General features: G+C 50.6%; 1 protein-coding gene across 4 annotated transcripts in view; it reads left to right on the top strand.

Annotated features, from left to right (window-relative positions):
• Positions 1-22,171, top strand: part of USP40 (ubiquitin specific peptidase 40) — a 66,036-nt gene extending 43,865 nt beyond the window's left edge. For 3 of the 4 annotated variants that reach the window (XM_071220745.1, XM_045198052.3, XM_045198051.3), the window contains 12 exons: positions 676-762; positions 4,926-4,962; positions 6,479-6,543; positions 8,269-8,343; positions 10,079-10,205; positions 12,150-12,244; positions 13,501-13,619; positions 16,886-16,951; positions 17,551-17,758; positions 17,897-17,992; positions 19,474-19,568; positions 20,225-22,171. In XM_071220745.1, coding sequence (XP_071076846.1) covers positions 676-762; positions 4,926-4,962; positions 6,479-6,543; positions 8,269-8,343; positions 10,079-10,205; positions 12,150-12,244; positions 13,501-13,619; positions 16,886-16,951; positions 17,551-17,758; positions 17,897-17,992; positions 19,474-19,568; positions 20,225-20,948 — 1,794 coding nt within the window. In that variant the 3' untranslated portion in view covers positions 20,949-22,171. Of the gene's footprint in view, positions 1-675; positions 763-4,925; positions 4,963-6,478; positions 6,544-8,268; positions 8,344-10,078; positions 10,206-12,149; positions 12,245-13,500; positions 13,620-16,885; positions 16,952-17,550; positions 17,759-17,896; positions 17,993-19,473; positions 19,569-20,220 lie in introns of all 4 variants that reach the window. The other variant, XM_053919230.1, reaches the window with a different exon arrangement.
• The last annotated feature ends 1,431 nt before the right edge of the window (positions 22,172-23,602 follow it).

Here is a 23,602-nt window from a genome sequence, read left to right as displayed (position 1 = left end):
TAAATTCCGTCTGGTCAAGTTTCACCAGAAGCCTTAACTACTTAGTAAACTTTTATTACAGTCCCAAAGTCATATTTATGTCCTTACTGTTACCTTCTCGAGGTAAGATAGGTTCATCTCAGAATCCCCTGGTTCTGGGTCCACTTCCTTAGCTTCCCAGCCAGCTCTCCTTTCAGTTGCTGGTCCCTGGACTCGAGCAAAGAGCGCACAGCAGGCCGAGAGCAGGGAAACGTGGCACACAACGCTGTGGGTAGGGGGGCAGGACTGCAGGGTACGAACTGACAAGGGATCAGACCTACGTCTCTCCTGTGGGATCTCGGGAATTCGAGTCCTCGGGCAGAAAGTAAGGTCACAGCCAGATAACTCGGAAACAGCGCAGCTGGTGCTTACGGTGTGCAGAGATTACAGACCCTGCGAGGGGTGGCCAGTCTGGGAGAGGGGCGTGCGGGAGGGACGACACAGGCGACAACACCTCTGCTAGGAGATGATGCGTTTCTCGGTAGTCGTCGAGACTACTGTTTGAGTTGTAGCATTAAGTTGTCCGGTGTAGTCTCGTCTTCACATAATGTTTCATGGACTATATTGGCGTTTCTTTTTTGGAAGTAAATCATATATTTGTAGAATTTTTAAATTTCAAAATTTTAAGTTGCATTCATACTTCTGTCTTGATTTTAGCTGTTCCTCTTTTTTGCTGTGGGCAGTGACATTCAGCCTGGGACAGAGATGGAGATCATCGTGGAAGAAACAGTATCTGCGAGAGACGTAAGTAATTTTCCTTTTGGGGATTGGGGGTTGTTTGGTATAGGGAACAGTGGTAACCTGTGGTAGGATTTTGGGGTCCTAAGGCAAGAGTTTACCTAATATACAAGGGGGGACCCCAAAAAGCCAGGAATTTATTTGTAAAAAATTGTGTGTTCATTCTTACATGTTTGAACTTCAGGCACCTTCAAAGCACTCTCAGTTTGATGCAATACACCTATCAAAACATTTTTTTCCACTACTCAGAACAGTGTTTGAACTTGGTGTTGATGTTGATGCCTTTTAGTGCTTCTGCCAGTTCTTGTTCCACCTCTTCCATGTTGGCCAAACATTTCCCTTTGAGGCTTTTTTTCATCCCGGGAAACAAAAAAAAAGTCGCTCAGGGTGAGATCATGTGAACAGGGAGGGGTGGACACGGGGGTCATGTGGTTTTTGGTCAAAAACTGCTGAGCACTCCATGGGGTGTGGGCAGGTGCATTCATAAATCACCCATCATGAAATGAGTTAACGTGTTGAAAGTCTTTTAAAAAAAATTCTGAGGGAATTTTTAAAGCCGAATGCAGCCTCTCACAACAACGCCAGCTGGTGCACTGATACATATGGGTTCCTAGAACACTCACCCAGTGGGGGAAGCTTGTCCTATAAGGGGCCTGCCCGCCAGAAGATAATTCTGGTGTTTTTTGGGTCCCCCCTCATACTTTAAAGAATCCCATGTATCACTGAAGTAGTTTTGGGAGCTTGAAAATTAGTGCACCAACTGGAATTTTTAAGTTAGCTCATTATTTTTTATTATCAATAATACTTGTTGATTGTAGAAATTTGGGATATGTAGAAATGGATTTAAAGAAAAAATTAAAACCCCTCATTACCCCTTATTCCTCTAGTATCAGCATTTTGACGTACTTCGTGTTTTCACTTTGCACACACACATAATCACATACTCAGGTGTGAGTATTGTGCGTGTGTGCTCATGCATCGTGTATGTGAGATAGAGAGAGCCCGGAGGCCGACAAAAGACGAGAGGCAACTTGAACAGGCTCCCACTAGTCAAAGACAAACCAGAGTGACCCTCGGGGGGAGCAGTACGGACAGCTGACTGGCACAGAGACAGAAAGTCGGAGTCCATGTGACCCTAAAGCTTGCCATGGTCATTGGTTGCATCTGGGTAGCCGAGTGGATGCTTGGGAGCCATAAAAGAACGAATCAAGTGTTTACCCTGTTTTTGTTTTGCAGACTATGTTGCAGGGCAACCAGAGAGATAACAGGTTTTTATGTAGAAAATCCCAGCTAAGAACATGAAGAAAGAATTTTAGACTGTCACAGTTTTTCAACTCCAAATGATTTAATGGTAGGCTATGATTCTGTAAGCCTGCTAAGCACTCAAAAAGAGCAACACCCAAGCATTAGAGACGTTTAAAACAATACCCACTTTTTTTGCCCCCCAAAATTCCAGGGAAACAACCTGAGTCCAATCAAGCCTTAGGTATGAATACCAGCTTATAAGTTCAGGGGAGAGGGGGACGTGTTAAACGCGACACAGGCCCACTCTCAATGCTGTCCCCACATGGGAACTCCTCCTCCAGAAACCATTGTGCGGGGGCGGAGTCTGGGGAGAACCGGTGGGCAGGGGCAGGGTGTGGCCTTCATTTGGCCCTTAGTTCACTCCACAAGAACTTCAGTAATAGTTTAGGGGAGAAAGCAGCAAAATTGGAATGCTGACTGGATATTTATTATTAAAGAATTTCTAATGTTTAAAACATGTCATCATTGTTTTAGGGTTATGTTTTTTAAAAGAATCTTTCTCTTTCCATAAGTATTAATAAATGAAATGGTAGGACCTCAGGGGTACAAGACAGGGGAAGTGGGCTGCCGTGCTGACCAACAGGACAGGCCACAGCAGGAACCGGGCCTCAAGGATGGAGACCTGAGCGGTCACCTTGCCATCCTCTGCATGTGTTTGACATCTTCCTTGAGAAAACACTCTTCTACTAAGGTTTTGGGGTTTGGTTTTTTTTTGCCCTTTGTTACATGCTGCAAATATTTTTGGAGTTTTCCATTTGCCTTTGATTAGTGTTGTCATTGTTGTTTTAATTTCAGAAAAAGAAAACCACAAAACTTTCCAAAGGAGCTATAATCTAGCTTTGTTTTCTTTGGGCCCAGTAGGGGCAGACTTGTTCCCCACACGCCACCAAACAGCTCTCAGCGAGAGCAGTGAGCATTCTCAGTCTGCACCTCTCTCAGCTGCGCACGCGTGCCCACCGCTACTGAGTCACTGTGGTCACTGGCTTCCAGGGGACCACAGCTCTTCACATCTCCCCTCCCACCCCTCCTCAGTTAGCTGTCTCCTCTTCTCTCCGCCTTAGTGCTCAAGTCGGAGACTGGGTCTCGCCCCCAAGCTCCACACTTACATACCCAGCTGCCCCATGTGGTCCTAGTCCCGCAACCCCCAGGGACACTGTTGATCTCTCCCCGCAGACCTATCCTCCGCTTTCCTCTTCCCACCCCTGCGGCTCCAGTGTTCTGCTTGCTTAAGCCAGAACCAGAGGCCATCCTCGATTCTCTTCTTTCTACTTCACATCCAGTTTTTCAGGAAGTCCTTTTGGTTCCACCATAAAGATTCACCTCATTCCCTCCTCTGCTGTCACCCTGGTCATCTCTCATCTGGATTATTCCAGGAGCTTCCTCACTGATCTTCATTCCACCCTTGGACCTCCCGGGATCTGTTCTTACAAAGACATTGAGGACCCACTAAGGTGCAAGTCTGCCCAGTCCCTCCTGGACTCACGACCCTCCTGTGCTTGCTCAGCACATGCAGAGCAGGAGCCCAGGTCCCCACAGGACTGCGCAGCGCCCTGTGCCGCTGGCGCCTCCCCTGCTCTCCTGTCTTGCTCCCTCTGCTCCAGCTACCCTGGCCTCCGTGCCGCCCCTCAGGCAGGCCTGGGCCCTGGCCGTTGGCCCCACCTAGGACACAGTGCAGTCGGATGCTCAGTGGTTGGTTTTCCTTAGATAATGGGAGGCTTCAGTCTGCGGTTTTCTTTGAATGCAGCTTTGGTCCCATTCCTATGTTTTAATCTGTCGTGTTTTCATTGCCATCATTTTCTGAACAGCTGTCAATTATAAAATGCCTTTGTATTATAAAAAGGCTTTTAAAGTCTTTTATTTTTAATCATACAAGTAATTGTGGATTTTTTCCCTCTTTTTTAAACTCCAGGGAGGGGCTAAAATATCTCCCTTGATCACCATCCTGTTCTTGTCCCTACCCCAGAATCACTGATGTCATCAAATGACAGTTGCATCCACCTCAGTGGAGTGTGCACCCTTCCGTGACTTGGCCCCACGTGTACCGCATGTGGACACGTGTGTGCACACGGGAATGCAGATTTGATGTCATAATGGGATCGTGCTGCATGAAGTGTACTGAAACTTGGTTTCACTGAAAGCATTTTAAAGATCTTCAGACAAGCACATATAAAGCTATTTGTCCTTTGTTTTAAGACTCCCCATGGTTCACTGAAGTGTCCCCTGGAAAAGGATGCATCATTGGCCTTTCTTCCTGCTCCAGGCAGCAGAGCACGCACCACTGTCTGTCTGGCTCTCTCCTGCCCGGACACAGCTCAAGCCAGGCCTGGTTTATTCTTCTTCCCTAGGCTTCTTTAAGAGTGTCGTTCCTCTCAGGAAGGGGGAGTGCTAATTATCTTTGTTTTATGTAAGCTCGTTATCGCACCGCGTTGATTGCGTTGTTCTGGGAGGCCAGGGCTTCCCCACCTCTTCCTTGCGAGCATGCAGGTGACCAGCTGGGCTCCGTGGGCGCCAGAGAGAGGCCAGTGCCCTTGCATGGGCTTCAGCGTCTGATGTGCGGCTGTGCAGCCAGCCTGACCAACCGGAATGTTAGTCTGCAGGCGACGGAAGTCCCTGGAAGTGGGTGAACAGGACTTTGAGTTAAGTCCTGGGTGTGACCACGGGCAGTGTTTTTCCCTCCTGAGCTGGCCCCACCCAGCTCTTAAAAAGGAAGGCTTGCTTAATCGTCTTCTTAACTAAGTGCATCTTTATCTATTGGAGAATCAGTAAAGAGGATCGGACTTAAATAGGCCCTGAGTTCAATATATATCTCAATATTGTCACTCAGAAACAGAAAACTAATGGGCGTACTTTTTTTTTTTTTACAGTGTTTAAAGATAATGCTGGAGAAATTTGGCCTACCAGGTAAGTTACAGACTATGTAAGGTATATAATCTTACCCATGTCTTGTACTTACAAGAAAGTATTGATTAACAAGCCTAATGAAAACGCTTCACACTTCCCCCCAGGTTGTCCACTGCACTGTACATCTGCATACACACACTGAACTCCCCAGTTCTCATCGGCAGCTAAGAGAACACGCCTGTGAGTTAGCCCGCCTCTGAGGAAGGAAACCAGGGTGGGGTCCAGCAAAGGCACAGGAAGGAGGAAGTTAGGGTTGTGGCCTCTGGAATCACTCAGGTCTTTCACCGATTACTTTGTGAACCTCAGTGGTTCAGAGTTTCGGGGACTTCTGTTCATGCCAGTAGTTGAGGTGCAGGCTGGACGGAGTGTGAGTGACAACACCAGCGCAGGGTGTCTGAAGGAGCTGCCCCGAGCGCCAGCCGGAGAGCGCAGGAGCTGTGCATCCTCGGCCCCTCCCACTGTCTGGAAGGGGAGGGAACAAGCTCTGCAGCCTCACGCAGAGTCCATTTCCTCCTGGTACCAGTCCGCCCGAGCAGGCTCGTGGCCTGTGCCCCTCTCACGGATGATGGGCAGGGCCAAGGGCCGCTGCAGTGGACGGGCCCTCCAATTCCAGAGCCCGACTCTTCCCACCTCGTGCACTGTGAAGCAGTGCTGTTCACCCTGGTCTTTTAGAAACATGTTTAGATTAAGTTAAATGTTCCTGTAAGTATCACTGTATTTAAAAGGAGGACTAGTGACAAAAAGGGTCTGCAGAGCAGAGCATTGGGATTCAGAGCTGTGGCTACAGCACGAATAGGAGATGTGTGCTTGTTCCTGTGGCCACGGCCTCTCCGCTTGGGGAGGGGCGCTGACTGCGGGAGATGCCGCGGTCTTCCTCAGCAGCCAGCGTTCCTACTCGGCTCCACTCAGCCCCTCTCCTCCAGAAGCCCCCTTCCTGTTTCGTCAGTGTGGCAGGCATGTGAGGGACAGGGATCTCAAGAAGACTGTTTGCCACTTACCAGTGTCCCTTTCCCCCGACCTCACTGCGCGCACTGTGCCCAGAGCACTGGCCTTGCTGTCTGAGCCGCTGGTGGGACGGATCGCGCTGCCCTGCACCTCCTCGGTTGCTGGGCAGTGTCTGCACTGCTCTCAGTGAAAGGAAACGCAACTTCATGGTCCTAGACGTCCCACACTTACATATATGTCCGTGCATGGTATATACTCGTGTGTGGGGGGGGTGTACATGTAAAAGCAACAAAGGCATGATGTCCTGTCGTATAATAGCAAGTGTTATTTTTATTTGCAAGTGTACATTAACTACATACAATTATACATTTCTTGATGGAATAGAAAATTAAGCAAGTTGGGGAAACATTTTTTTTCATGCTCTGGAAGAGGAAATTTTTAAAGAAAATTAGTTAATAAGTTTTAGATCAAATCTCATTTGGTATTCATTTACCAGAAGTGTGATTGCAGACAAACTCTGAAAACACATTCTTCTGAGTTTGTTTTCATTCCGAATTTGATTCTTTCTTAGGGGACGCGTGGCATTTACGAAGATTGGATTGGTGCTATGAAGCTGGGGAGCCTTTGTGCGAGGAAGTAAGCTTATTTGTATACATTTCATTCTTTAAAATGATTGTGTTTATATGGTATTTTCATTCAGGACACCCACCTTACTCATATTTCGAGAGAAGGCCTTTATTTTTTTAGCATACAAAAAGTTATACTTGAGTCTGCCTTCACTTTCTCCTTCCCACAGTTTCTGTAGAGCATCAGGAGGGCACGTTTCTGACCTCTGGGTCAAGTCCCCTTTGACAAGAGAGTGCGTCCCCAGGAGTGGCAGTTCTTCGCTGGGAGGCAGGGAACTTGAGAGAACAAAAAACATTTGAACTAATGGAAGAATTTGAAGATACACCCCAAATTTTGAGACCTGACTATTTTAGTCTCAGCGTTTCTCTGTTGGGTTGGTGGCAGATGTTAATCTCGCCAGCCATTCCTTTGGATCTGGTCCAGACTGCACCTCTAGACCCAGCCAGGCTCCTGGGAAGCCTCAGGGGCAGTTGGGTCGCAGGACAGGCTGAACCTGGCGTGTCTTACGTTGGTCCAGATGGCACCAGGCCACCCATCCAAGCCCACAGCCTTGGAAGGAGACCCAAAATGAAGCTTGGTGAGCACGGGGGGCAGTGGAGGCCAGCCACCCCTCCCCAGTTCTGTCTGCCTGCTCCTGCACAGTGACCGCCATGGCACTGAGTATCCAGCACGGCTGATTAGAGCAGGTGTGTCGGGGTCGTCCCCTGGAACACTGCTGAGTAGCAGTGCCAGTATAGAGATGACGCTCTTGAGTCTGGGCCAGAAGGAGTAGCCCTGGAAGGGTCTTATGGACCTGCCGTTCGGACATCAGAAGAGTGACCCGGTTTCCGAGTGGCCTTCTCTGCTATGCCCCACGTTGGTAGCAAACCACACTAGCGCTGTGTACAGCAGACTCGTGACCTTCAGAACTGGTTCTTCTCCCGAGAGTTGCTGTCTGTCTTTCCCACCCGGCGTTTCAGCCTGCAGTGTGGCTCACCCTGCTTGCCTGCCCACCTGGGGCGCGCGGCCGCCTTCAGAGGACTGTCACTTCCCCACGCCTTCCTGACCACGCCCACTGCCTCCCTGTTCAGGCTATTTCTCCCTTTTCTCCCTCTTACGTAAATTACTGCAGCCGGCTTCCCTGCGCCCAGGTGCACCCCGTCCGTGTGCCGCACGTGTACAGCCAGACTGCTTTCTAAAACTCCTTCTCTGAAGTTGAGTTGCTCTTGTCAAAGGAACTAGAAGCTCATTTTTTTTCTTAGTCCACATCTCTTCCATCTGTGACCACCCTTCCAACCCAGGGTTTTTTCCTGTTTCTCTCCAGCTGGTACTGCCCACTCTAATCATCTAGTCCCCAAAACAAGCTATACTTATTCTTGACATAAGCTTGACTTTGCTGTTTGCCTTTTCATGAGAAATTCCTTCTCCTGTTCGACCCAGCTTTCCAGATGCGACCCATCTTTTTAGACTTAACTAACATTCACCTCCTGTAAATCAGCCCCTCGTCACTTCTCGCTTCATCCCTCTCCCTTCCCTCTCATCTTTTAGGGTATTACAGTTCACACCCGTAATTTAGTATGTAATGATAGACTGTTTTGTAAGCCTAGCTTATTTCCTACTCTTTGACGTCTGCTTTATTATGCACTCATTTATTTATTTCAAGGGAAATAGAGGCATAGGGTTCCGGGAAGAAAGGCCCGGTGATCTGTTTGTGCAGAAGTTCCACGTGACAAAAAAGCATTTCTGTATTCCCAGGATGCAACACTGAGAGAGCTTATGATACGTTCTGGAGACACTTTGCTTATAGTTGAAGGAAAACTTCTTCCCCCGGTAAGACTCTGCTTCTGAGCAGACGCTCGGTGCAAAGCAGCTGTTGCTGTCTGATTACAAAGGCGCGGGTCTGGCCGTGGGCAAGTGCGTGGGGGCGGTTGGAGGGAGTGCGGCACTCACCCAAAGCCCGCCGAAGACGCAGCTGCCGCACTTCACAGCCTCGTGTGTCTCCTTCCTGTGCGACTGCACAGTCAGCTGTGTGTAGTTTTATTCTCTACTTTTATATTTGATTTTTTGACCTGGCCATAAAACCCCAAAACAATTATTATATCCAGTGTGTGACTTATCACAGTTTAATTCACTTTATCCCCATTGTTGGAAATTTACTTTGTTTTAAATTTTTTCTTATAATAATACTTAAAAACAAATCCTTGTTAAGATCGTTCTAAAGATGGAATTAATAAGTCAAAACTTTTTAAAGACTTGATAATATGTGTTGCCAAATTGTCTTCCCAGAGTTGTGCCAAATGTACAGCCCTGTCAGCAGGGGGTGAGAGGGCTCCATTCCCTGCTCTTTCATAAACACTGCTCATTAGCACTTTTTAACCTTTATTTATTGGGGTTTTAAATGTGGATAGGTGTAAAAAAATATTTTTTAAGTGACCCAAAATTCCAGCACTTGGGTAACAGGTTGCTTATGGCGGGAGAATTCACACAGCCTAGAAGGCCATACAGTGAAAAAGAAAAGTTTCTCCCACATCTTCCTCCCCAGAAAGAGCCACAACTAACAATTTTTTCTTTGTATATCCTTCCGAGACAAAGGGTGCCTGCTTTTATGCCAGATGTAAATATACGCGCGTCCTCTTTGAAGTTCCGTAGAGGGGTCCTGTTCTGGACGGGCGTTCACACCTGCTGTTCTGTGCTTTCATTCGCTCCTTGCATCTTCAGGGTCTCCTCACACCAGCACACATCCTCCTCTTTCCCACGACTTCCTGGAGTCCTGTGGTGCTTTAAACCATGCTCTTTGAAGTTAATTTTTAAATTGAGAATACTCATGATACAAAATTCAAAGTATATAAAAAGCCGGGAAAGAAAAGTAAGTGTGCATCCCCCTGGCCCCTAGCCACGCAGTGCGCCCCTCCATAGGCAGCCAGAGCCCTCTGTGTTCAAAGTGGGCACCTTGGGACCTCACAATGTTCTAATCATCATCAGCTGCCATGTCGTATTTTCCTAAATCTCATCCATGGTCTGAAATCTCTTCCCTTTCAAAGGGGATTTTAGTCTTGGGAAAAGCCAGAAGTTGCAGGACACCAAATCTGGGCTGTAGGGGGACTGAGTCACCTGGGTGATTTGATCTTTCACCACAAAACTCTGCACGAGACGTGATGGATGCATGAGCAGGTGCATTGTTGTGATGAAGTTGCCAATCACCAGTTGCCCATAACTACAGCCTTCTGAATCATCCAAATAATTTCTGTGGAGGAATGTTCAAGCTTAACACAAAATTTGAAGCACATTTATTGCTGTACTCACTCAGTCATTTTGAATGTGACAGCCACACAGTACACACACACGCTCACTCAACGGCATCTACCACCCCACTGACCAGTACAGTGAAGTCGTCACTGTTCACGCAGGCGCACTCCAGTCCACTCTCCTGGGCTGCCGGGTTACATCTAAAAGGAAAACCAGTGAATTGGGGAACATGTTGTTATCAAAATGTTTCTTTCTATGAGAGTCAGAGTGGAGGTTCACTTGTGCACATCACAGCAGTTAGAAATGCTCCATTCTTCAGGGTTTCCTGAAGGTGCCCATGTGGTGGTACCAGCCTCGGGGGCCCGCAGCTCAGGGGAAGAGCCTTCAGGACCGGACGAGCTGTGCCCCTTTTCCAGGTGGGGTCTGGAGAGCTGCTTGCACCCCAGGTGAGGACACAAAGCGACGTGCCTGGGGGGCAAATGACACAGTTATTTTTTTTAAATGTGTGATTGAAAATCAGAACCGATTTAGTCCGCAAGTCATTCCATAACAGTAAGCACCATCCTGCTTGATAGAGCGCTTTCCAACCTGTTTACTACACTTGTGTGACAGGCTTTCTGTTAGACAAGTACAGTAAAGTTTTTCGAGGAACTTTTGTATGTCACCCCCCAAGGTTCTCCCGGCAGTGTGGATAGCGGCCCCATTTATCACGATAGACTAGGACGCTGAGGCTCCCCTCATGGCCCCAGGGCAGAGCCAGAGCTGGCGTCTGCCCTGTGCCCTGCACCCCGTGCCCTGCTCCCTGTGCTGCTCCCACGGCAGCACCAGGGACTCCCCGGGGCACTGCATCCCCCCTCTGAGAACACACGACGGGGTGAGCACCCTGCCGTACCTCTAAGTTGCTTCTCCACAGACCGAATCCGGTGCACGTGTCACGTTGGGCAGGAAGTCACTAGAGGTGCGTTTGAACTTCCGTGATGACAAGCTGGTTGCAACTTGGTTACAAAGAAAACACCAACCAATCTCCTTTGTAGATAAAATTGTAGGAGGACCAACTCTCTCTATATTTTTTAATCATGTCTCATTTAATTATTTAGCTTGGGGGGGTGCTTAAAGTATTCTATATTTATATTTCTTTTTTATTTTTTAAACCTCAGTCCTGGAATTACTGAAAATGAGTCAAATTCTTATCCCCTTATTCACTGAAGTCAGGAATGTATGTTTAGAGCAATAACATATTTTCATGTTGAATTATTTATGAAATTGGCATTATCTTTTGGTTGGGTTACATAGATATGTTAACTAATTCTAAAAATGCTTTGGTAATAAAATAATAATTACATACAGAGTTAGCTGCAAACTTAAAAAGCATGTTTAATCAGTGTGTTTCTCCATGAAAGGGAAGAAGCAGGTTCATTTTTTTTCATAATCCTTCTTTATAACAACATGAAGCTTTTTGCTTGATTTATTTATAATCTAATTTTATTATATATTAACAGTGTGCCCAGCAATAAACATTTAATCAAAGCAAAAATGAGTTAAATTATTCTGAATTTTAAATTTAGTTGCCAATTTTTACATCCAGAATTTTAGATGAGAGAGCATTTTATATTTCCCTTTTTTAAAAAAGAGATTTTATTTATTTATTTTTGAAGGGAAGGGAGGGAGAAAGAGAGGGAGAGAAACATCAATGTATGGTTGCCCCTCACACCCCCCTACTGGGGACCTTGCCTGTAACCAAGGCATGTGCCCTGACTGGGAATCGAACCAGCGACCCTTTGTTTCAGAGGTTGGCACTCAATCCACTGAGCCACACCAGCCAGGGCATATTTTTCCCCCTTTTAAAACAAATGTAGAAGGCCTTTGTACTGTCAGGGATTATTTCAGTCACTGACCCTTTACTGACATGACCCCCACCCGACCAGGCACCGGACAGACAGACAAGAACAACGGCCTGACCTCTCCTCTGACAGTCATATTCTTTCATATACATCCAAGGAAACAGAGAAACGATGGGACAAGTGGGGCCGAGTGTGATGAGGGAAGGAAACAGGAAAGTAGTGTAAGGAATAGGGCAGAGAAGCCACCAGCAAAGTCCCCTTGAGGAAGGCGAGCATCCAATAGGCAGCACAGGTGTAAAACTCCTGGACCCTGCTACGGTGAGAAAGCCACCCCACTGTGCCCAAGGCTGCTCCCTGGCCGCTGAGTGTGGCGGTGGGACCCCCCCAAAAAAAATCGGGAGGGGGGGTGGTTCAAGGAACTTGGAATCGGAGTTTCGTGATTGCAACTGCACTGAAAGTATTTACGACATCAAAACGCAGCCTGTATCTCAGAAATATCAACTAAATGCATCTCAAGCCCTTTCCCACTTCTAACTCTGTCTTTTGTAGGTGCTCCTTGTGATGCCCACGAAGACACTCCCCTCCACTACCTGGGAGACGTGGAAATCTCAGAAGATGCCACTTTGGCGGAGCTCAAGTCTCAGGTGAGACCTCTTCCTGCAGCGGATCTGAGTGCTGGTCTGGTTTCTTCCCGTGAGATGTTAACCTGTTCTTCCGTTTCCTGCTCCCTCGAGTACAGTCTGCTCTGGCGTGGCATGTGTCTCCTGCCGTGCTCGGGGAAGGGCCCAGCGGGCAACAGGCACGTGGCTCAGACAGCCCCCAGTACTCTCTTCTGCCGGTGGCCCTGGCGGCTCTCGCTTCTCCCTCGGACAGGCCTGCTGTGCTTTCATCTGAGTAAATCTGCAGTGACTTGCCGCTTATGTTCTTTTTTGCTTTCTAGGGAAATGTGATTTATTGAAATATTTGTGAAGCTTCGTTTTATCCCTTTATTTACATTGTTTTTGTATAATTGTGCCCCATGTGTTACACGTTGTCAGTTAACGGAAGCATTAGTGTCCCAGGTGGTCAGAATAGTGTCTCCTGACGCAGAGGGGGTGCCGGCCCAGTGGAAAGGCTGGACCGAGCGCACACCGACCCCTGCGAAAGCCTCGTTCTGTTGTGGGGCTGAGATGGACGCCCGTCGTCCTCCTAACAGGAAAATGTGGGCGCAGATAATGTGAATGGCAGTTACTGGGACTTGACCTGTGTGTCCTCGGTGTGTGAAGCAGCCTTCCTCAAAAAAAAGGATTTTACTCTCATGAGAGCAAGTGGGAAGAGACTTCTTTCTTGTATTGGATTGAAAGACATAAAATTACTGTTTTTAGGTAAAAAATGGATGAATATTGGCTATTTTATACACTACAATCTAAATAATATAAAAGTTATCTACTCCAGAATTAGTTTCACCATTCGGGTTTAGCGGTAGGATCCAAAGATCTTGAAATATTTCAAAATGCAAAGCCGTTCCCACAGCCGAGCAGACCCCGTTGGAGAACCGCACGGCAGGAGCCGAAGCCGGGCCCCCCTTTCTCCCAGAGAGGCCTGTGCTCGTGTGGGTTATACTCCCACAGAAGCAGCTTTAAAGTGTCATTTGCTAAAACATAGTGATGGAAATGGAGCTTTTGGCTCAGATTAGAAATTGAAAACTGACTTATCTCTGAAGCTGATTTCAGTACAAAGAAATACAGAAATTCCTCACGATGAATTTTATTTGAGATTCCTGTGACTACTGAACAGACATCACATCACTCAAGATAGCCCTTCCCTCAGGTGTCCTCTGAGTGCTTCATTTTTCCCTAAAGCAACATGGTGTTAAGAGGGCTTTTTCAAACCCGTGGACAGACGTCTGCTTCTTATCCAGGCCCTGACCCTGCCCTCACTGTCGGAGCTCTGCATCCCGTCCCCAGCCTTCCTCAGAGCCTGGACAGTGGACGGTCGACGCCCCGGCAGGCTGTTGCGGGACAGCCGGCAGCAGCTCAGGTAGGCGGGAGCGCTCAGGGACAGGAAGGCCTGTCCTGGAGACTCCACTCCACAGGTCAGCGGGATAATAATATGTTACCATAAGTCAGACCGCGAGACAACTTCAGGTTTCCACAGTAAGTTTAAAATGTAGCTTCGTGTGTTTTCACGGTGCTGCGGAGACTGACCAGTTTCGGGTGTGATTCTCTGCTGCCCCTGTTGAGCTGTACCTGGCACAGCACCGTGTGAGGTTCACACACACAGCCCGTTTGTTGGGTACTCGCGTGTCTCTGCAGAATGGTCACCACCACAGTGTCGGCGGACACCGGCCTCGCATCGCCTAATTGCCATTTCTTTTTGAGGGGAGAGCATTTGATATCTACTCTGAGCAACTTCCAAGTCAGTGAGACGGTATTATCGGCCGTAATCACCACGCCGTACATTAGGCCCCGGAGCTCAGCCTCTCCCCTCCCCCGCCGCCAGCCCCTGGTGACCACCGTTCTGTCTGCTGCTGTGACTTTTTTAGATTCTCCATTTAAGTTAGTGTCACACAGTGTTCGTCTTTCTCTGTCTGACTTAGTCTTCCCATCACATCACCCTCAGGGTCCGTCCGTGTCCTTCCTGCTCGTAGCGGGGTAAGTCCTGTCTGCCCGTGTGAGCGTGGAAGTGCCGTGGCGTCGTGAACGTGCTGCAGGTGGGCGCGGGCATGGGCGTGCGCATGCAGGGGTCTCTGCCAGCCTGAGGAGCGGGGCAGCCCGGGCTGTGCAGTCGTTCCGTTTGTGGTTTTCTGAAAAACCTCCACACTGGTTCCGCACTGCACCAACTTACGTTCCCACCACCGACACCCACGGGCTCCCTCTCCTCCACATCCAGCCAGCACGTGTCTCGTTTGGGTTCACCCGTGACAGCCATTCCGACCGGTGCGAGGTGGAAACTCGTGGCTTTGGTGTGCATTGCCCCGCCAGTTAGCGATGGTGAGCACTTGCCCATGTACCTGCCGGCCGTTAGTTTGTCTTCTTGGAAAAATGTCTGTTCATTTCCTCTGTCCATTTTTAAATCAGATCATTTGGGATTTCTGCTGTTGACCTCTCTGAGTTCTCCATATGCTTTGGGTATTAATCCCTTATCGGGTACGTGACTTGCAAACATTGTCTCCCACTCCACGGGTGGCCTTTTCATTGTGCTGCTTCCTGTGCTGTGCAGAAGCTTTTTGGTTTTATGTGGTCCTGCTTGCTTGCTTTCGTTTTTGTTGCCCTCGCTCATGGTGTCAAGCCCGAAGAAGAATTGCCAGAACCAGCGTGCAGGAGCCCCGGAGCTTCCCCTCTGCCTTCTCGAGGAGCCTCACAGCTTTGGGCCTTTGGCTCAAGTTGTCTTTGTGTGCGGCGCGGTAAGACAGCAGTCCAGTCTCGTTCTTCTGCATGACGCTGTCCAGCTTTCCCAGAGCCATTCAGGAGAGAAGCTGCCCCTTCCCCACGGTGTGTCCTTGGGGCCCTGCCGCAAGTTCACTGACCACACGGGTGCGGGCTCGTTTCTGGGCTCCGCTGGGCGCTGCTGCCCGTCTTCGAGTCTGTTTCCACGCCAGTGCCGGGCCGTGGGATTTCTCTAGCTTTATAACCTGATTTGAAATCAGGGAGCGTGATGCCTCCAGTTTTGTTCTTAAGATTGCTTTGCTTATTTGGGGTATTTTGTGGTTCCATACAGACTTTAGGATTGGTTTTTCTATTTCTGTGAAAAATGCCACCGATGTTTTAATAGGGTTTGCATTTTACCTGTAGATCGCTTTGGGCAGAATGAGCATTTTAACAGTATTCTTCTGGTCCACGAATATGGAATATCTGTACATTGATGTGTCTGTCGACATCCTTCATCAGTTTCTTACAGTTTTCAGTGGACGCATCTGTCACCTCCTTGGATAAACGTGTTCCTCAGTACTTCGTACCTTTGCATGCTGTTGTAGACAGGGCTTTTTACTTCCGCTTGCTGATAGATACCTATTAATGTAGAGTGCAGCTGATTTCTGTGTGTTGATGTTGTATACTGAAAGTTTACTGAATACATTTATCGGTTTTAATAGTTTTTTGGTGTCATCTTTTTTTTTTAAAGATTTTATTTATTTATGTTTAGAGAGGGGGAAGGGAAGGAGAAAGAGAGGGAGCGAAACATCACCGTGTGGTTGCCTCTCATACGCCCCCTACTGGGGACCTGGCCTGAAACCCAGGCATGTGCCCTGACTGAGAATCGAACTGGCAACCCTTTGATTCTCAGGCTGGCACTCAGTCCACTGAGCCACACCAGCCAGGGCAGTTTTTTGGTGTACTCTGTCAGGTTTTCTAAATATGACATCATGTCATCTGCAAATAGAAACATTTTTACTTCTCTTCCTACCCCAGTGCCCTTTCTCTCTCTCTCTCTCGTCGAGCACTGCGACCAGCGCCTCCAGTGCTGTGGCACATGTGCGCCAGGAGTGGGCGCCCTCATCTGGCTCTTGACCTTAGAGGAGAAGCTTCCAGCTTTTCTCCATTGAGTGTATGGTGAGCGGTGGGCTTGTCATGTGTGACCTTTCTCATGTACATTTCCTCTACGTCGTTTGTTTCCAACACAAAGAGATGCCCAGTTTTGTCCCGTGTTTCTTGTGCATCTGTGGAGATGGTCATGGTTTTTATCCCTCATTCTGGTAGCGCGGGGTATCACACTGGTCGAGTTACAGCTAGTTGACACAGCCTTGCATCCCCGGTGTGAATCCCACTTGTCTGTGGTGTGTGGTCCTTTGTATTGTTGAAGGCAGCTTGCTAATGTTTTGTTGAGGATGTTTGTACGTGTGCTCCTCGGGGCCTGTAGTTTTCTTTTCTTAAAGCATCCTTGTCTGGTTCGATACCAGGGTGATGCTGGCCCCATAAAGGACGTTTGGAAGCATCCTCACTACTCCTGTTGTTTGGGAGAGCCCGAGAAGGACTGGTGTTCTTTAAACGCTGGGTGGGGTCAGCAGTGAGAGCCATCTGGTCCTAGACTTCTCTTTGTTGGGAGATTTTTGATTTCTGATTCAATCTCCTCCCTATTAATTGGTCTGTTCACATTTTCTGTTTCTTCATAATCCGTCCTTGGTGGGTTGTGTGTCCCTGGAGGTTACCCATTTCTTGTAAGCTGGCTGACTGAAGTCCAGTTGTCCATGCCTCTAAATTTTTAGTGTTGTGCATGATATTTTGCTGAAGAAGCTTAAATTTGACAAAAAAAAGTTTTAAAAACTTAAAGGATATCCCTCACTAATATTTTGTGTCATTTCTTACCAGGGAGCATAAACTGGGGAGGAGGGCCGAGGTCTGCTTGGAGCCCCTGCGGGAAGAAGAGCTCTTAGGGTAAGCCATACGATGTTAGGTCTTCCTGCCATGGATGGCCGTTCTAGAAACGTGTTTGTGTGTCTGTGTGACGACGAGAATGAATTGTTCAGGACGTCCCAACTGCACACTGAACCCACGACAACTTCACAGGCCCTCTCCCCGTCCCATCTCCGCAGAGGTTCCCTTTGCTGCTGCAGCTCTCGCAGGTCCGCCCCTCTCTCCCGCTCCCTCCTCCCAGCTGGCAGCCCTCGGCTCCTTCCCCCATCACCCCACAGCAGCTCTCCACCCCACAAAGCCCCTCTCCCCCTGCCAGCATCACCGCTTCTGCTTCAGCCCCTGCCCTTTCCGTGCTGGGAACCCTCTCCCGGCTGCCCAGCTGCCTCTTCTGGGGCTCTGCTGTGGGCTCCTGAGGGGAGCTTCCCCTCCACCTGGGCCAGGACTGAAGGGAACCAAAGTAAAGAGGGTTCCCCACTAGCATGCAGGGTTCAGGGAAACCTCGCCTTAGAAAAATGAGACGAGTTGGAGCGGAAGCTTCGCCCATCGTGCCCCCTCCTAGGTATCAGGTATTTCTCATTTCGTTTGTTTTAAATCTGACATGTGCTTGCTTTCTGATGTAGCCCCCAGGACATGCTGCTGAGGACGAGGATGCGCCTTCCTGGCCAGTGGTCGTACGCCCCGCCTGTGGACATGGTGTGGGACGCTGCCCGGGGCACGGCCAGCTCCTTGCGGCAGCGCGTGGCTGACCTCTACTCACTCCCTGTGGAGAAAATCGAAATTGCCAAATACTTTCCGGACAAGTTTGAGTGGCTTCCAGTCTCCAGCTGGGTGAGGTCCTGGGACTTCCTCGGAGAAGCCAGGCCTTCGTGGCCTGGGGAACAGCTTCACTCTGATTGTTCAGGGGTGGGGAACTTAGGAAGAACTTGAGTCTGTTTTCTTTATCCAAGATGCTTGCTTTTCCCATAGAACCAGCAAATGACCAAGAGGAAAAAGAAGAAAAAGCAAGATAATTTGCTGGGGGCACCCTATTACCTGAAGGACGGGGATACTGTCGGTGTCAAGGTCAGTTGTTAGCGGCAGATTCACCACCTCACAGAACGGCAGGTCAGGTGACCCGGCAGGTCTTCCCGGCACACACAGACAGTCCCATTTGCACACACTGTCTCAGAGCGGAGCCAGGGAGAGCCAGACGGCTCATTGCAAGGGGCCAGTAGGACCTCAGTGCCAAAGCCTTATGTCAAGTCTGACTTGGACAGCACGCCTTCGAAGCCTCGGCGCCGTGGGGTTGAGGAGGTGCCTGGGTAGGTTAAGACATTTCCTTCCGTTCCTAGTTTGCTCTGAGTTCCTTTTTAAATCATGCATGAACTCTGGATTCTTAATACTACATTTTACTCTGTGCATTCTCTGCCCCGGGGAATCCGCCAGAGGGTTTTCCCCGCTGAATCGGGCAGCGTGGCCCTGCCCCGTAACTGTGTGCTCGGCACGGGCCATCCCCACGCCCCACAGCAGACCTGGCTGCTTGTCACATGGTAATATTTTTATATTACGGTAAATACGTAATTTTAGTCCTTAAATTAACTGTTAGTCTACTGATAACAAGCTACTGATTTAATGTAATTTTTCATTTAGTAATTAATAGTTTTGTATTAAGGGGTGAGGGTTCCCTTGATCACCACTTCTAGTCACATGGGACGGGACAATGTGACCGACATAATGTGACCCTCCATCCCCAAAAAGAAAAGTAAATAAAAAATTGAAAGTGAAGAAAAATTATAAAAGGAAAATATGAACCTTTTTTTACATGCTAGAAAGGAGATTGAAGAGACTACAGGTAAACCATTCGATGTATTAAGACTGAAAAGATTACAAGATCAGTATTCATAAGGTCACAAGGTCACTAGGACAGCGTCCAGCACAAAGACGTCGCAGCCCTCCCGAGAGCGTGAGGAAAGGCCGGGGGTAGTAGCCCAGCGGCAGTGAGAGGGAGAGCCCTGCTCCCGTTCTGGGGGGGTGGCTCCCTCACAGAGCGCGCAGGGTCGTCCCAGTGGAAAGCCAGACGGAGCAGACTGTGGGGGTGGGGGGTGCGTGGGAAAGCCGTGGGCTCGAGAGCCCGGGTGGTTCTGAAGAAGAGCCTGGTCAGGGTCCGCGCCTGCCCCGTGTCGGGTGACTGTGGCTTTGGGGCAGACAGAGCCCCAACACAAAACCCCACAGACCATGAGGAAACTTCACGGGAGCCGCGCCCCATCCCCGCCCCTGCGAAGGCCCTTTGCGGGGCCCCTCCCAGCGGAAGCGTCTGCAGCCACAGGCAAAGGTCAGGTGACTGCAGAGTCCCTTCTGCTCTGCCTGCCCCTCGCTCAGTTCGTCATCGAACTCCGGAGGGCGTCCTCTCCGTTGTCCATCTAGTTTATGTGAACGTACACGTCTGCCTGTGTTGATTTAGGTAATTTTTTTACATAAAGCACCTAACTTTTTATATAAACTTACATACTCTTACTAAACATAGGCTAGAAAGATGTCTGAGCATTCTTTATTTTGAAATGTAGAATCTCCTGGTTCAGGATGACGACGACTTCGGAACAGACAGAGATGACGTTGGAAAAGAAAACCAGACACGGCTCGCTCTGGGGACAAGGACAAGGTAACGGGTCCTCACTGTCACAGCTTCCCCTCAAGGTCACGGCACAGCTGGGCACTTGCCATAGGGCTGGTCACCGGGAGGAGCAGTGGAGTTCCTGTCCTTTAGCACATGACCCGGGCCTGAGCACCTCGTTCTGCCCCCAGGACCTCTGCTCCGCCATCTTCCTCCTCATTCTGAAGTGTAGACTCCCCTGATTGAAGACACTTTCTGGGTCTTTCCTTCAGACGCAGGCCTCAGTCACCTGAAAGCAGAAGCAGCCCCACTCCCACACACTGCATCCTGGGCCGCCTCACCTGCCCTACAGGAGGCTCAGACCCTCCGAGCTCCTACCCTGCCGCCTTCCAGAGTGGGGCCCTGCTCTAGGCCACTCCGCACACACCACCCGAGTCCCTCGCCCTGGGGAGACTCACTCCGCCCTCTTCTGTACAGTCAGCTTGCTCTCCTGGCCTCCAGATCTCCCGGAGCTTGCTCTGAAACCCCCACTTCCGTCCCCAAGTGCCCAGACCCTCTCTCACCACCGTGGTCCACGGCATCACCCCCACAGGCCACACCAGGGGCGCATGTCCTCCTCACCTGCTCCCCACTTCCGTCTCCTGACCTGGGTGACCCTGTGTCCGTGACTAGGAGTGGGTGACTGCTCTGTCTCCCGCAGCCAGGAAGCCCTTCGTGTGCAAAGCAGCGACATTTTCTCCAGTGCAGAAACGCCTGGCCAGCCCCATAGACCAGAAGCTTCTCTCTCCATCCACGTCAGGAGTTACAGATAGCGCTGGCCCCCGCCAACGTTCCCATGGGCACAGCACCCAGTCAGAGCTGGTACCGGAGCAGCCGACGCCCCGGCCGGGTCAGCAGCAGGCAGAGCCCTCGCTCGTTGGCTGTCACCTGGTGCACACATGGACGCCAAGCTGCTGCTCTGTCACCGTCAAAGGGACCGTCTCAGGCCAGGCAGGCACACTTTATCACCGCACCACACAGCACATCCACCCATGGGGGGGCTCGCACAGGCCGAGCCGTGTCTACAGGTGCCGGTCAGATGCTGCCCCCACACCACACTTGACCCCAGCCGCCATTGTTGTAAGAAAAGGTCCAAGTTCTGCATCAGCTGTAGGCAGCCTGGATAAAATGGCATGTGCTGACCTCTCAGCGGCCTGCGCTAAAGAGCACACGGCCCGCCCTTCCCCCGCATCGGCGTCTGCACTCCCAGAGGTGCTGGCAGCTCCACTCCCTGAGGGGCGGGCCAGGCTCGGCTGTGTCCTGGTCCCTGCACAGCGCACAGTGCCCCTGAGGTCTGTGGTCAGAATGTTCCCGCTGCTGCGGCTGGAGGCCCAGCCAGGAGGCAGGCTTGGGACTCACGAGGCGCAGGCGCTGAGCTGCCAGTCCTGAGAAGCCGTGATTAAAACAGGAAAAAGAAATGTAAACAAAGATGCTTTTCTCCTCGTTCAGCATGGATGGCTAACCGTCAGATTTAAAAGGTTTAACCAGTATTTGTGACAAATACAGCATCTCTGTTACTGAATCAACGGACGTGGGACACTCAGATGAGCCACTTTAACTCAGTCCAAAGTGGGATTCCTAAGATAGTAATTCCTTCACTTTCTTACCTGCAACCCGGCTTTGTAGTTACGGTTTCACACAAATTCCTCAGCAGCCCTTTCTCACAGGCGCTCAGCTGGCACTTCATGTTAAGGGATGGACAGGGAATGGCAGACAGGGACTAGGTCTCAGCTGCCGGGAGGAAGTTAATGCTGCGCCCACGTGGCTTTTCCATGGAGCGGGGCACTAGGCATAGCAGGCCCGCTTTTGCCGCCTGTGCCCCTTCCGGCCTGTTAGAAACCTCAGCCTCCGCGGTGCGTCCGCCCACGATCGGCGGGTCTCAGGCCCTGCGTTCATTTGTGCTGACGCAGTGCGCTGGGAGGAGCAGGACTTGGACGGGCAAGCCGCCCGCACGCTCTCCAGCACTCAGCAGTCTCGGGACCCTCGCACTTGGGTGACGTGCGGGTTTGTGATGACCCTGCACGGGAGCGCTGGGTGTGTCTAGAAGCCCAGCTCTCTGCGCAAACTTTTGATCCTTCAACTGTAGCTGACACGCCTCGTTGCTGTGCCCCTTTGTGTCATTTTAAGGTAATGAAATATTAATGTAGTGACTGAAAAGCTTTCCTTTGGAGAACCCGGAGGCCGCACCACAGAGGACTTACCAAGGCGAGCCCGGCTGGCGGGCCTCGGTGTCCGCAGTGGGCCCGTCAGGTCTGGGGCCTCCTGGTGCTCTGTCCTGCTGAGCTCGCTCCCTTCCTTCCTTCCTTCGTTAAACTCGGGGTGGGTGGGGGCAATGGAGAGAGCGGGCCAATTTCATCAAAGAGGAAATAAACCGTTCTTCAGGCTGTTTGGTCTCTGTTGGCTGACTGCTCCGTGTCCCACCTGGCCGTCTTTCCCAAGTGCACGTCAGCTCCTGGATGAACTCGGGTTATATTTAGAAGTAGTGGATTGGGACCGCGTCAGAAATAACAGAAGCAGGTTTGGTTTTAAGGAAGTTCAGACTCCTGGGAAAACCGTGTTGGAAGAAACTGGCTGTGCTCTGGCACTTTTTCCTTCCAGGGAACTAGACCCGGCCGTGGGGCAGTGTTCCACAGGTCACAGCTACTCAACCATGACGTTTTTCTGTGGGGGGGGGGGGCGGGCGGAGGGGACAAGGATCCTGGTAACACAGCTAGTCCACCTGCCGCCCGAGTCCCCCTGCAAAGACACCAACGCTGAGGCCCACTGGCCCTACTCGCGCCCGGATCCCAGGTCCCAGGTCTCGGGTCTTTGCGGATGCACCGCCTCACGGTTCAACCTGTGGCCAGGTGACAAACGCACAGCCAGCCCGGCCCCAGTGCAGCGGGGGTGGGGACGTCGGCACTGAACCTCTCCTGGGAAACACGCAGCAGCCACGAGCCCAAGCAGCGGCCTGGTCGCACCAACCCCCTTTGCCAGGCACCCTGTCCTGCTCTAGGACATCTTGCATACCCACTGTCCCCGTGGGCACACCTGACATGTGTGCCCTAGAATCCTCGGGGCCAACCTGCTCGGAGCCGACTGAGCAAAGGCTTTTATTCACCAGCTCAGGGCTGGCGGACCCAGTGATTTCCTTCCCAACTCAGAAAACTCACCGCTGGAGGTGCCTCTGCCGACAGCATGAGGCAGGGAGCCTTCCCAGCCAGCCATCCAACCGTTGTCCATGTGCGCAGCCTGTTCACACATCCGCGATCGAAACTGTGAAGGCCAAGCCCTGCTCCTGCCTGGTGCAGATGCCTGTCCTGAGGCTGGCGCCCCGGCTGGGCTGGGTGGTCAGAGCTGCTGTCCTGGCCTGGGCAGCAGCCCTGTGCCGCCCGCCTTGGCGCTCAGACCACACCTCCACAGAGGCCGCCACACCGGAGCCGTCTGCCCAGCAGTGCCCAGGTCTGCTTGGAGGTCTTCTCTGCACCAGCTCACTCATCTCTTGCAGCACTCTCTGGCCTCACCCCTGCAGAATAGTATAACTCATGTCTCTATATGCTTTCGCTTTTCCCATACAGGATCACTGCCTAATTCTATCATCAAGAGAGATGAGGACTGTCACAGAAGGATTAGGTTGAGCTGTGAGAAGAAAACTAGACGTGTAGTTTCCCACTTACAAAAAAATACAAGGAAGGGAAATTCAGGACTCTATGGAGATGTCAAAAAGGAGTGGCTTCTCTGTCCGCCGCCCTTAACGCACTTCCAACCTCAAGGCTATCCCATGGCCCAAGATGGCTGCTGGAGGCCCGGCCATCCTGTCTACCCTCCCGGCCAGCAGCAGAAGAAAGGGAGGCATGTTCCCATATTTCTCAGGAAACATTCTGGAAATCTCTGTTAATACTTGTATCTTGTTGACCAAAAGCAAGTCACATCACTAACGCTGCAGAGGAGACTGGAGGACCCGGTCGCGTCTGCAGGGGCGTGTGTGGGCGCCGTGCGCACCCCTCCCACCAGTGACGCAGGAGGGAAAAGAAGAAAGCTCAGGTACAGGCACCAAGCAGTGG

The sequence above is a fragment of the Desmodus rotundus genome, chromosome 2 (assembly GCF_022682495.2).
Source record: "Desmodus rotundus isolate HL8 chromosome 2, HLdesRot8A.1, whole genome shotgun sequence".
NCBI classification, from domain to species: Eukaryota; Metazoa; Chordata; class Mammalia; order Chiroptera; family Phyllostomidae; genus Desmodus; species Desmodus rotundus.
The sequence above is the reverse complement of the archived record's forward strand: the minus strand, read 5'-3'. Positions and strand labels throughout refer to the sequence as shown.